We start from the raw sequence: 14,960 nt of genomic DNA on the forward strand, positions 1-14,960 counted from the left end.
GTGAGGGTGGTGGACGTGTGGAGGGAAGTGAGAGGGAGGGTCTGTTAACAAATGGCTACTCAACCCACCATATACTCCTTGACCCTCTCGCCTTTCCAGTACTACCAAGAAACTGCCCAAGATACCGAGTACTGATGGCCAGTTCACATCTTGGCCAGGTCGGTGTGTTGTCAATGGCCAAGCAGGACCTGGCCACAGTTCTCGACCACGTGCTGCCCCAAAATCACTGTCAATATTTCGTGTAATATTTCTTGTTTAATCTTCGTCGAAAATTTGTCAGAATAAAAACAGGTTCCAAGAGCTGAGGTGCCAAAAGCTTTCTATATGATTTCTTTTTCGTTTATGGAATATGGTTTCACAGGTAGTGGCGTCCTGACCTAGTAGTTGTGAGGGAGGTACTGACACCTTTATTACCTGGGCTATCTATACACCCTCCCACCCTCACCCTCCCACCCTCACACCCTCGCCATGACAAAGCGAAAATCAATTTACTCGATTACCTGAGTAAAACACTTAAAATGAGTCGTAACCTCCTCGATATGGTGTCGGAAAATTATCAATTGTTCGTCTTTGATATATTCTTACGTAATTACTCCATAATATTAATTAACTTCATAACAGGTAAATAAAGTGCGGTGCCTTTAAGAGACTATGTGGGGCTCGTTATTCAAGACACACTCTGGTAATCAAAGTTGACATAAAAATAGCCCAGGTATAACTTTAAAATGGCTCAACATGGACTGAATGTTCCGTGCCAATAACCACAATAAAACTACTGAGCCGCACCCCTCCCTGCCCCCTCCCCCCTCACCCCTCTCCTTTTCTCTCTCATTCACAAAAATGTGAACAATACATCGGTGTAAAGAATATCCCTCCAATTTCTGAAATTAGTGGTTAGTCATCCAGGGAGAATTAAAAAAAAATGTCCCAGCACTTGTCGATAGCGGCTTTTTTTCCGCAAGATTTTTGGGGCTGTGTATTTCGTCTGTCCCTCCGCCCTCCTCCTTTCTCTTCCACTCATTTCCGTTTCGTTTCGTTCTGCTTAAACAGCCAAGACACAGCGGCTCGACTCTTAACGTTAAATCGAGCGTTTTAATGAACTACCTGTGAAGAACAAGGTAGGGGGGCAGTGAGAGATTAGCTACGCAGTAGGAAGTACACACACACACACACACACACAGTGGTCACGCAGCCTTACAACACACACACACACACACATACACACACCACTGAACGAAACTTAACTCAGGATTTTTGTCTTTTTTTCTTTTTCCAGCGAGTATACTGACAGCGGATAATTTTTAGGGCTGCTCCCCCGACTACTCAGCCCGATTGATTCCCTTGTCCGTGTGTGTCCCTGGCCAGAGCTGAGCCGCTCCCTCCTGATCTCTCAACACACCTTCACGCTTCGGCTGTGTCACACTAGATGCAACTGTGCCATATCCCTCACACTCTCACTGTGTTATACCTATTCACGATTGTGCCACACTATGTCACACCAGGCATGTCATATCAACACCGACAGTCATAAGTGTGACACGAGGTATAGTGACGTTACAGTACAGACAGTCACACACACACAGTAGGTAGCCCCTCTGTCTTAAATATTTCATTCCAACTGTACATCATTTATACAAACCTACGTGTCTACTGCAGTACAGCCTGGAATTAGTCAAGTTCTCTGTGTACAATATTAACACAGCCATATAAAATATTCTTCTCAGCTCTGCCACACCTTATTACTACACCACACTACTATTACCACACACACACACACACACACACACACACACACACACTTACCGCCGTCCTGTTTTACTTGGACAATGTTTTATTCTCAGTTGCGAACATAAGAGAAATATTTAGTCTAAGAACTTTTGATTGCCACTGTGTGTGTGTGTGTGTGTGTGTGTGTGTGTGTGTGGTGAAATACGCTCACACGACGGTGACTAAAAATATTATAAATAACATGTACAGTGTGTGGTTGTGACCTGGTGTGTGATACAATGGGTGATGTGTTGAGAGAGCCAGGGAGAGTGCTGAGCATCGCCACATGAGCACTGAGCTTCATGTACAGGTGCGGAAAAACCCGGTCAACAGGCGCTATACTGTGAAAACAATGCACATTGCACAGGCCTCCACGCCACGCACAGTATTCCTCCGCCCAACACTGAGAGCTGTTTAATGTAATAACGGCAATAATATTAAATCTGTTCAATAGGTTAACCGAGTCATTTCGACAATGACAATTTCATTAAACCATTTAAACTCGGAGGTTTAATTTACTAATGCACGGCTGCAAACTGAAAATTCACACAAAATCATATTTTTGTTCCACCATAAAAGCATTTCTGTAACTTTATCGGTAGGTGAGCACTTTCCTAGGTGTCTTGGTGAACGACACGATACAAGACTTCATGAGAGACACGCGTTTGGTTTTTATATACAAATATAATTAAATTTACATATTTCTTTATAGCAATTCTTTAGTGAAGAGAGAGAGAGAGAGAGAGAGAGAGAGAGAGAGAGAGAGAGAAATGTTTCTTATTCAGTATGATTTAAGTAAAGCTGTTATAATAAAGGTGGTACGGCCAAGATGGTTCCTGCTGTCAGTATCAAGTTGAAAATATTGTACACACTACCAGCGGCGGGGAGGAGGGAGGGTGGAACAGTTGTTGATCAGTACAGAACATTTTGGATTTTTATATCATTTCAGTTATTACGACTAGACTAACTTAGAGTACCGAGGATAGATGACGCTACTAGATCATCTATGGATATTGCAAATTATTCTGAAAATCTGAGGCACACCATCTTTAAAGAACGATGTTGCAAGCACTTTGAAACCTAGTTAAGAAAATTCCCAGAGCAGTTTGATAGCGCAAAAGCTTTCCAAGAGACGAGTGTTGCAGTACGTCCATTGTAAACTTGGTCATGTAAATATGCCTGGCTAGTCCACGTGTTAGTCTGTTGGTAGATTACTGTTGTGAGTCTTATGAGGTCTTGAGTGAGTAACAGCTTGAATGAGTAACAGAATGAGTGAGTGAGTAACAGTTGGAGCGATTAACAGCCTGAGTAACAGCTTGAGTGAGAAACTGAGAGCAACCTGCATTACAGCTTGAAGACTTGACTGAGCTGAGTGGACATTTTAACAACAGGTTGAGTGACAGGCTAAGTAACAGGTTGAGTGACAGGGTGAGTGACAGGTTGAGTGACAGGTTGAGTGACAGCTTAGACTCAAATGTAACTGACAAATTGAATGGACTTTTGAGTTGCTTACTTCGAGGGAAACTTGAGTGACATCCTGAGTATAAACTTGAGTGACGGCCCGTAGAGTGAGATTTTGAGTGACAATTTAAATAGAGTGAAAGACAGTGGCACCCGAAGGATGGTGGGAGGGAGGTGTGGAAAGGAGGTGAGGGAGGGAGGGAGGGAGTGAGTGAGAAGTGACGGGGAGAAGGAGTGAGGGGAGAGAAGGAGGGAGGGAGGGAGGAAAGGAGTGAAGGGGAGAAGGAGAGAGTGAGGGAAGGAGTGAGGGAGGGTGTTGTGGCGGCCACTGGAGGAAAAACACAAGACAAAAACCTGAAGAAAAATGATTCTGTGAAATTAATGATTTTGGTAAATTGGTCGAGACATGGCAGGAACGATGGTGACAGTGGTGCCAAGTGTGGTGGTGTGGTAATAGTAGTGCCAGGTGTGGTGATAGTGGTGCCAAGTGTGGTGATGTGGTGACGGTGGAGAACGATGTTTCAATGACGACTTTTATCTTCATTTTGTGTTTAATTCCAATAATATTTCTTATCGTGTATGACAATTTTTGGTAAGTATTCACACACACACACACACACACACACACACTTAAGGTAGAAACAAACACAAGAGACAAACATAGATACACACACGTACATAAACAGACACAAACACACATACAAACAAATACACACAAACAAAGGCAAATTAAGACACACACAAACATGATGAGCGCTCCGGGTATAATTCTCAACAGGAAACGAGTCTCGGAAATCTCCTCTCATCAGTGGGTCAAATCTACACACCCACACGCCCACGTTCTCAATCACACACCTATACAGCCCTCTCCTCTCCTCCCCTTACTCTCACCCCTCTCTCCCCCCACTCATAATTCCTCTCCTCTCCTCCCGGCTCCTCACCTAGACTCTTCCCACTGAAACATATCCCCCATGACCCTCAGATGGACGAGCGACATCGATTGCACTAAAAATGAAGCTAAATATAAAAGAGTATTTGGTGTTATTTTCACCATGTAAATACCACAAGAGACAAACATGGCGAATTGTGTACCTGTATCTCTCTCTCACACACACACACACACACACACACACACACACACTCTCTCTCTCTCTCTTTCTCACAAACTACCATGCGATTCTCATTAACAAAACCTCGTCATCAAACAAAACCATCCAAGATCAAAGGTTAACAAAAGCTCATTAACAAACGGTAATCATTAAGCTAAAATCGTCCGCTGTCGTTAAATAAAAAAAGAAAGTTTCCTCGTCAATATGAACACCCTGAACTAAACCTTAGAGCAGATCTTGTGTACGCTGAGACCACCTCCAGGCTAAGTCCACCTGCAGGCTGAGTCCACCTGCAGGAGACAATGGTTACGATACCGACCCATAATGAGGACAGGTATCTCCCTCACTCTCTTACAGAATAAACAACAACAAAATTAATGACTTAAAATGGTAATAAAAGGAAAAGAAAATATCACTATCAAAACAGCGCCATCATCACCATAAAAAAACCCACTATCACCATTAAAACAACACCATCATCACAATACCATCATTACCACCACCATCAAAAGACCACCCCCCCATCTCCCCCAGGCCACAAAAATAACACACCTGTTTCTTTCGTCACATTAATAACAATTTGGTATTACAGGAATAATCAGCCTCTACCCCCATCCCCCCCCCAGCTCACCACTCCTCCCTACCACTACCTCTTCTTTCTTCCATCCCCCCCCCATCTCACCACCCCCATCTACCTCTACCACCTTCCTCTTCCCCTACCTCTTCCTCCTTATCTTCTCCCCTAATTCCCATTTTTATTCCTCTCTCCTTGTGTTCATCGACGCAATTACTCCTCCATTCTTTAAGTGAAGTTGATGTACAAGAAATTTTAAAACCCAAAGAAGATTAGTTGATGATAAAGGTGTATATTTTCTTAGTATGTTATTATTATATGGGTGTTATTAGTATTATTTGTTTTATTCGTTTTGTTTTGGAAAATGGTCGTAAAATGGTGGTGGTGGTGGTGGTGGTAGTGATGGTGGTGGTGGTGGTGGTGGTGGTGGTGGTAGTGATGGTGGTGGTGGTGGTGGTAGTAGTAGTAGTGATGATGATGATGATGGTCGTAATTATGATTGTTTTATTTTTTTTAATATTATCACATGAAGTTACTGTTAGGTGTAAGATGACCTTCTCGTGATAACAGAGACCACTCAAAAGAAACAATATTACTGTCTTATAGTGAACCATATAGGAAAAAACGGCTCACCTGAAGATTAAACCGCTAGCTTAGGTCACCTGAGGATTAAACCACTAGCGTTACCCTAAAGGTTAAGTTAGATTACATTTTGTTATGTTACGTTATTGTGGTTAGTCTTAGTGATATAATCTGCAGGCCTAAGCTTCAGCTGTGTTTAATTACGTAATTTTAACACCTGTGTCTTTGAGTAGTGTAAAAAATAAGGCAGGTAAGACTGTAGGTGTAGGAAGGATTACTGACATATTAAGTGAGAGAGACATACAGGCGTGAGACGGAGTAGACAGGAGAGTGAGAAAGACGGCAGGGTGAGGTACTGTGAGAGAAGCAGCAGGGTGTGGCACGGTGTGGAGTGTGAGAAACAGTAGTGTGTGTGTGTGTGTGTGTGTGTGACTAAATAAAGCTAACTACGTAAAATATCTATATAGCATCACTACCCAAATATTTCATCACTTGACAATAGAGATCTCAAAATGATAACAAACTCGAAATAAAACCACAATAAATATTTGAAACAACAGAAGAGGCCACTGATGTCTTCCGTCTTAGAAATATGAGTCAGCATAAATGGTTGAAAGAGTCCATAAGAAAAATAGGTAGAGAACTGTAGTCTCTTCCTCCTGCCCTATCACAGCGCCATACACAACTCAACCTAAACCAACACACAGTAAAAAACCTCGCCAAACAAAGATGGTCCACGGGTCTATTTTTTTTTTCCTTTTGTCTTTTCTTATCTGATATATTTTCTTCTTGACGAGTGACAAATATAACGTGAACTACCGCGAGCTATTATGGTCTGCCGGTGCATGACCCAGGGGTGAGGATAGTTAACATGATGGGTAAAGCGGGTAGTGTGGTTGGCTGAGTCAAATGTGGGGTCATGCGGGTAGGGAGAGTGACGCTCGTGTGTGTGTGTGGTAGCGGCCCCGTGTCGTCAGGTCTCTGGTGAGTGTGTTATTGTACCCGACCACAATACAGTCTTCACCATGCCCTAACCTAACCATGAAGTTAATACAAAATGGCCGTAGCTCTAACATATACAATACACAAAAATTAAACTAAATACAACGCCAAAAAAAATGACATAGAAAGCGTAAACAAATTTAATTCCATGGTGTAAATTCACACTCCGGCCTAAAGCTTTATCACCGAGTCTCCTACGATACAGAAATATCTTATCGAGGCAGTAGTAAAAAGTTGATGGAAGTAGTGGGCAAAAGACGTGAAAATAATCTGTTTTGGCAAGGCCGTCAGAGGCGATCGACGGCGGCAAATAGATGGGCTAAACCATTTGATTTATGAGTCGTCGAGGCCCCCCCCCCCCCACCACACACTCACTCTTGGAACCACCCTTAAAAGCCGTGATGTTTCGGGTTCACGGAGGGGAGAGCAACCCATGGCGCCCCTACCTTCCCTCCTCTCTCCCTCTTCTGAACCACCTGACTCATCGTGGAGTGTGTGGATGAGCATGTAAACTCCTTCAGATGGATTAACTTATAATCTCCTTGGAGTGGATGAACGTGGATGAGCATGGATGAGCGTGTACATGTAATTCTTTAAAGTGGCATAACCTGGGGGTACAAAAACATTACTACCGTTCTTAAGCTGTTGCACTGCATGAAGCATTCTCCTGTACAGTGTATTTACCTAGAGTGAGTTCCGATACATTTAATATAACATCCCCTGGTTACACAATGGTCCCTGAAGTTAATATAAACACCGTTATATATATTTTTATTTTATTTTACTTATTTTTTTATGGGGATTAACCCACCCGGGCACAAGTCACTGACTCACATCGGGGCCTGAGGAGTGAAAATGTAATACAGGTCATAATAATAATAATAATAATAATAATAATAATAATAATAATAAAAATAGTAATAATTCAGATACGTAAAATTTATATAAAAATACAAAAATAAAAATAATAAAATAATACTGAAAATAATAATAATAATAATAATAATAATAATAATAATAATAATAATAATAATAATAATAATAATAATAATAATAATAATAAAGAAATACAAAAATTAAAAAAAAGATCAAGAATGAGAAACAATATATGTATGTTGTGTTCTCAATGGTAAGAGAAACAATTGAGACTCTGCAATTGTGTGTAAATGAAGCAGAAAGTCAGATCAGCAACCTGGGACTTGGTCGTCACATATGGCAGCAGGGTCTACCATAGACAACACATTATGCTTCCAATATCTTCCCAGGCGGTAGTACCTCCCTGTTTGGTAGCTGCCTAATACCTACTAAATATGGTATATTATATGCACTCGTTGGCCCCCTGTGCTGGTCTACCACCCCATATATCGTTTTATAAGTAATATATTCATTAATCTACGGATATATCAGAGTCTTGTCAATCGAGGCTGATATACCCGGTTATGTTGGGGTATACCTGAGATATCCTCCAGAACCCTTGATGATCCCAGGGCGAATATACTCAAGAATATATTTACTTCTATAAACTATGATTATCTATATCGTTATTTCTGTTATTTTCTATCATCATTATCTTCCCAGGTTGACACTTGGTGAGTACCTTCAAGTGTCAACAATGAATTCGTCAACACTTTACCTGGGATTGTATTAAGTATCGCTGACTCGACTCTTTATCACCCGAGTTTCTTAAATACTCTAGTCCTTCTTAATTACTTGTACTAAATGTCTACTGCTGTCTACTCTACTGATATAATGTCTAAATATCTACTGTTAAAATGTCTACTGATATAATGTCTATTGTTGTCTACTATTAATAATGTCTACTGTTATAATGTCTACGGTTATAATGTCTACGGTTACAATGTCTACGGTTACAATGTCTACGGTTATAATGTCTACGGTTACAATGTCTACGGTTACAATGTCTACGGTTACAATGTCTACTGTTGCATAAAAGTAAACAAAAATATTAACACCTGTGACGTCACTAACGGTACAATAACAAAAGTAAACATGACGTCATTACAGGCATCCATCTTACAAAACGTGGATAAATTATCTCATTAAGAACAAGATCAACCACGACTCTATGTATACATACAAAAAAAAAGCAAAAGGTAAAAATTCTCAGCTTCACCGTCAATACTTTTTTGTAACGTAATGAAAAAAAAAATAGAGATGACGTCATAAACAAATGTGTGACTACGCAGGTGTGTCTGAGTCCATCTTGCAGAACACTGACAAATGACCACACTACTGCACGAAGCTCCACCATAAATTGACTTTACTGGGCCGTGTTTGATCAGCATTGGGACCGCTAAATGGCCTTATTAATGATGCTGTAGAAGAGGGTGAGCGGCAACCTAACCTAACCCCTCCTGTCTACTTTTTTGTAAATAGTTTTTTCCCCACTCGCCGCCGTTTTATTTCCCGAGCCTTTTATAGGGTGACTGGGGCGGCGGTGGTTCTTTTTCAGCGCGGGAAGATTATATTAATGATGTGGAGTAGTGAGGTGGTCGATTATAAATGGGTAGTGTGTGTGATCGATAGCCACGGTGATGAACTGCTCAACGGATATCGTTACTGCTGCCAAAATGAATCGTCTGAAGTGGATTAGATAAAGTGTTTGAATTCTTTTTGGGATTGTAGTATTTTTTTTTAATATACCTGTATGTTGTTTATGATATTGTTACACCTTTTGTTGGAATAATATTGATAAATATTATAAGATAATATAGTGCGTTGAGTTACAAATAAGTAATAATAATAATAATAATAATAATGATAATAATAATAATAATAATAATAATAATAATAATAATAATAATAATAATGATAATACTGTAAAAAGTAACCAACAGGTGTGGAGTTACCTGCGCTTAACAGTACTAATTAATACACCTTACAATAACATAATACACAGTTCCATAATACAATGTAAAGTGACAAATCTAAGGTTCTAATTCTCAAAAATTCTTACGACAATTAATCTCTCGTAAGTTAAAACATAACTACACCTGCTATAATTAATCATGTTTACTTAATACTAATAAACTAACCAGGACTGAGGTACATTAACTGCTAACCTAACCTAACCAAACCACAGCCAGTTAAACATGTTCTTAAGTTAATCTAAATATCAGTGTTAAGAGTTAATCCGCCATGAGAGACTTGTGTTAGGTATTGACTTATTAACAACGACATAAACCACCAGAATCAAGTTTGGTAATGAGTGGATACGTGTGATGTAGGCGCTGGTACCTAACCTAACCTAACCTGGACATTACAATGGTCTGGTGATACGGTTTACCTTATAAGCTGACCTGAGGTGAGACAAGGCTGTAATAAAAAGTTAAAAAAGAAAAAGAAAAAAGAGTAAACTGACAATTGGAGAGAGAGAGAGAGAGAGAGAGAGAGAGAGAGAGAGAGAGAGAGAGCTGACACTCACTCGATCTCAGATTAAACAAGAAAAGATCCAATTAAGAACAGGTATAACTGGCTCGAGTCAGGTGGTGGATTAATAAATTTGTGGGAATAAAAGACGTAGTGTTATGCTTAAGGAGAAGCTTGAAGATACACTCTGTACCCGCCCCCCCAACACACATACAGTTAAGTGAAGTTTTTAATAACGTGTCCCAAAATGAATTGAAAATGTGTAAGTGTTGAGTTTTCTTCCAGTATTCTGATGGGTTAAGTTAGGTACACACACGACGCAGCAGGTTCTATCAAAGGCCGAGTTACCGACAATGTTACCTGTGTCGAGTTACTGACAATGATACTTGTGCCGAGTTACTGATATTGTTACCTGTGCCGAGTTACTGACAATGATACTTGTGCCGAGTTATTGATATTGTTACCTGTGCCGAGTTACTGACAATGATACTTGTGTCGAGTTACTGATATTGTTACCTGTGCCGAGTTACTGACAATGATACTTGTGCCGAGTTACTGATATTGTTACCTGTGCCGAGTTACTGACAATGATACTTGTGCCGAGTTATTGACAATATTATCTGTGTTGATCTTGGGATATTTTTCTCCTTTTGGGATACAGTACCAGTTTCGTATAGGACTATTGTGGGATATGTAAGTGTCATAGAATTACTTTGGGATATATTGTGTGTATATCCCTGTGAGGTTTAGACTTTGTGAATATATTAATACTGTATGTGGTTACCCGAGGATATACAAGTCGTGTAGCGTAGTAGTGAGGATGTTTTAGAGGGAGGGGGGAGGGGAGGGGGGGGGCTGTATGAACCCAACGAGAGTATAGTGGGGGAGGGGGTTGATGGAGAGGGGGGGAGGGTTACACCGTGTGACTCACCACTAACCAGCCTACCTGTCATCATGTTAATTAAAACCACTACTCTCCCACACACCTAAATCTTAACTCTATATAAACGCTTCTCTCTTTTGTCCCTCTCTTACTATTTTTCACGTCTTTCCTTTCTTTTACCTCTACGAGACAAACACATCAACGCCGCCACGACACCTACACTACCATGCACGACTGCTAAGTGGTTGTCGTGTACCATAAATCCACTCATACTATACTAGTCTTAAATCCTCTTAATCACCACCATTTTAAATCCATTTAGACTCTTACCTCGGGGGATTTACATAGTAAACATGTCGTAATTTTGAGCTTATCTCTGGCCATCGTAAAGAACCTCAAGACACAAGAAAATGCCATAAAACCCATGTTTAAGGAGGAGGATTTATCGTCAAGTGAGACAACACAACAAGAGCGCGTGTGTGTGTTCCTGGACCCTGGTTGGCGCCGTCCATAACCTACAGTAGAGTTATGTTGCCTTGTTAGGTTAGGTTAGGTTAGGTTACACTACGATCTACTTCACCATATTGCTAACAGACTACGGCCCTTTACTACGAAGCATAACCTGAGACCTATCAAATAACGACCACAAACTACGATATTTCTAATACTATACAACAATACTACACTGCGCTACTGTTAACTAAGATACATCACGTATTAAATTACGGAACTACGTTAGCTTACAGTTAAGTACTATATACTGCTAGTAAACATGCCAATCCAGTCCAGATTACACTAGGACGCAGCAGGACTGATGGTCGACGCTGAGGCTACAGAGGGCCAGGGTACACACACCTCTCTCTTAACTTGTCCGGAGGTTTCTATTTTGGTCCAATTTACGTTTATGTGCATCTGGACATTTATAGCCGGAAATGTATCCACCTCACGGGTGAAATATAATGCCACATGCAAATAAGGTTTTCTGTCATGACAAAAAGTATGACACAGAGGAGGGTTCGTGGCATGGGCCGAGCTGATAGTGCAAGTCCTCCCTCCTGTCTGCCTCTCTGCGTGCTTGCTTGCATGCCTATGTGCATGATTTCAGTGTCCAAATGTTTGTTTGACTGCTTGCTTGCCTGTCTGTCTATTTATCCCCTAACTTGTTTACCTGCCGTGTTCTCCGCCCGCCAACACGTCAGCCGCTAACCGTGTGTGCCCGGCCGGCGAGCCTTACAGATAATAGCAGTTATATACGTCAGTCAGCCGTGTTACTGTAACTAACAATACAGACAGTTTAACTCGCCAGTCATTCACATAACAAAAGTCATATATTCAACGGGTTTTCACTAATTCAAAACACAAAACAATATTAATTTCAAGTTCTTTTATTTACATTAAGTTATAATCAATAGCAGTTTTTCATTCATTCTTACTGCAGTGCCACAAATTACTCGGGATAAATAAATACATAAAAACACAAACATTATTCTGGTGGTCATGCCAGAGTTAAAATTAACATGTTGAGTTATAACAGAGCAGTAATACACTAGCTAAGTTGCAACACTAAGCTGTGCTAAGTCCCTAAGTAAAGACTTGTCGGGACCTGCGACTCTCACCTCACGCACTCAGGTTACCTCACGCGTCAAGACACACAGTGAAGAACAAGTGACAGTCAACTGACACACCCAACTCAAGTGACACGAACGTCACAAGACATACTTAGTCCAGCACCACACATTGTCGACACACTCACGCTTGACTACAAATAGTTTATCACATATAACATTATTAAGCTAATAAGCACATTTGGTACAGGAGCCTCAGCCGCCACTACAGCAGGAGCGTCGCCTCACTCAGCGCCGTGTTGCACCACCACAAGGCGCCATACAAAAATCGTTTAAGTCAACTTAACTGTTACGTCACAAAATGATCATATCACCTTGTGAACTGCTCGTGTCTCCACTGTCACCCACACACACGCTCACATGGGCGTACTTGCCAAACACACACACACACACACACTAGAAGATTCTAGACAGACACAGAAATACACACAAGCAGTTTTGATGATACATTAACCAGTAAGATGATTAACAATATTTACATCAAGTTTTCTTAATCATTCTTAATTTGTACTTGAATTAACCTGACTAACAGTATCCACAACTTTACACTCAATATTAATTTTGAGTCAACTACTACGCGTTCTGGACATGTATTGATCCCGTGACATGAATCGGCTGACGGTGATCATTGTCAGTAAACAGTGAGAGCTGATATAATGGAGGCCACCACCGGGGAGTGGAGGCCACCACCGGGGAGTGGAGACCACACACCCGCTGCCTTGTGTAAGGGAAGTTCTCCAGCAGGCGGAGGAACCCGTGTTGTGTAGGTGTCTCGTGTAGCCCACCTCGCAAGTCACCGCGGGTCGACTATTCAATAATATGACGTGTGAGCGTCAGGAGGTCCCGCCTACAGACACAATAAAGGTCCTGAAGTTTTACATCAAAAATTATCCAGAAATCCTTCTGTTCTTCCAGAAGTTGACATTGTTTATTTATTACTAAGAATCATCATCAGATCCTCACGTGAGAGACCGAACTCTCCGCTCCTGCGTCAGAGAAATCCCGAAATTCTCATCCAAGATCCGCATAATCCGCACGGGGAGGAAGATGGAACCTCGAACCCGCCGCACCGACGAAGGTTCCTCGCCGAAGACAGATGCAGATTCTCAAATAAGAACTCTAGGAGGACTCACTTGCGCTGGGCCTTGAGTAGTTCGTTCTGCTCGAGGGTGAGTTGAGAGTGTCGTGACTGTAGGGCGTCCATCTGAGAGGTGAGGGCGGACACGTCTCCACCGCCAGAACTGAGGCTCGACCGCACCTCCTCCGCTCGCTCACTCATGTGTCGGAGCTCTTCGCTGATGGCCTCCAGTCGCTCCTGAGGGAAGATGAAGGCGTTAATGAAGCTAGTAGAGGTCGTGAGGTTAGTACAGGTGTGAGGAGTTATGAGGGATGGAAGGAGTAGAGTTAGATAAGTGGAGGAATCACAGAGTTATACCAGAGTGTGGAGGCGAGTGTTAGCTGGGAGGTGGAGGGTGTGGGTGTTGCTAGGTCTCGGGAGTGGGGGTGGAGGAGGGAGTGGGGGAGTAGGGTGGAGTGACATGTGGTAGAGGGTCGTGTATCTGGAGGAGGACACTTCATGAAACAATATGATGAACCAAAATTAAAAATGTTAACACAAGAAAATATTCCTCCCAAAAAATCACAACAATAACAAAAACAAATATTAATCCAAGTCTAAAACATCATAAAGTCACAATATTATCATCTCAAACTTTCAAACTATTCACAGATACAATTACCTGAAAAAATAACTGTCTTAAATGTGATAAATAACCATAAATAACACTTGATAATTGAAGTTCTGTCAGGTAATATACAGGTATGAGAAAAGAGAACAAGTATCATCACCTTATTTAATTTAGACAAATATATATCCATTCCATTCATGATATAACATACAAAAAATAATTGTTTCATAAATTGGATCTTAATGGTGTAAATATGGACCTCAGGTAACTAATAGGTTCACTAATATGTCTGTCAGGTTCAGAGACAAATTTAAAGAAATGTTTAATAGACAACAGCACCACAGCACCACCAGCCTGCACGTCTACTGTACACACTAACTCAAACTCTCTTCCTTTTTCCCCAGTACTTCATCTGATCTTGTATTCTTTCCTGAGAAATCTCCCGGTCAACTCAATAAAACTCTCAGATTCGCTCAGAAAAATTCATCCTAGTTTTTTTTCTTTCTTTAAGTTTGTATTTTTCTTTCCTACGAGGACGCTAAATCCAGAATAAAACTCTATCACAAAAATCAGCAGCACCTCTACTCCTGCAAACTCAATAATGATTCAGACTCACCTACCGGGGACTACAAGGCTTTATATTATGATCTTATATATATTTATGTTTGTAAATACTGTACATGAAAGGTGTAACTGAAGCCATGAAAAACCCATTAAACAATAGCTAAATGTTTATTACCGAGGTGCTGGGGAGATGGTGTCAGTGATCACCATATATACACTGATAAATGAAGGAGATGAAAGTTGGAATGGTTTAGTATAGACAGCTGCTGGAGTCGGAATGTGAAGAAGAAGAAGCAGCGGCAGATGTTTGTTATC

General features: G+C 41.0%; 1 protein-coding gene across 1 annotated transcript in view; it reads right to left on the reverse strand.

The window, feature by feature from the left end:
- The window catches only part of LOC121874353 (NGFI-A-binding protein homolog), a 166,109-nt gene that overhangs the window by 24,057 nt on the left and 127,092 nt on the right, over window positions 1–14,960 (reverse strand). The window contains exon 11 of the mRNA XM_042378484.1: window positions 13,527–13,708. Within this exon, the coding sequence (XP_042234418.1) occupies window positions 13,527–13,708 (182 nt within the window). The remainder of the gene's footprint in view (window positions 1–13,526; window positions 13,709–14,960) is intronic.

Source organism: Homarus americanus, unplaced genomic scaffold (assembly GCF_018991925.1).
Source record: "Homarus americanus isolate GMGI-L3 unplaced genomic scaffold, GMGI_Hamer_2.0 scaffold50959, whole genome shotgun sequence".
NCBI lineage: Eukaryota > Metazoa > Arthropoda > Malacostraca > Decapoda > Nephropidae > Homarus > Homarus americanus.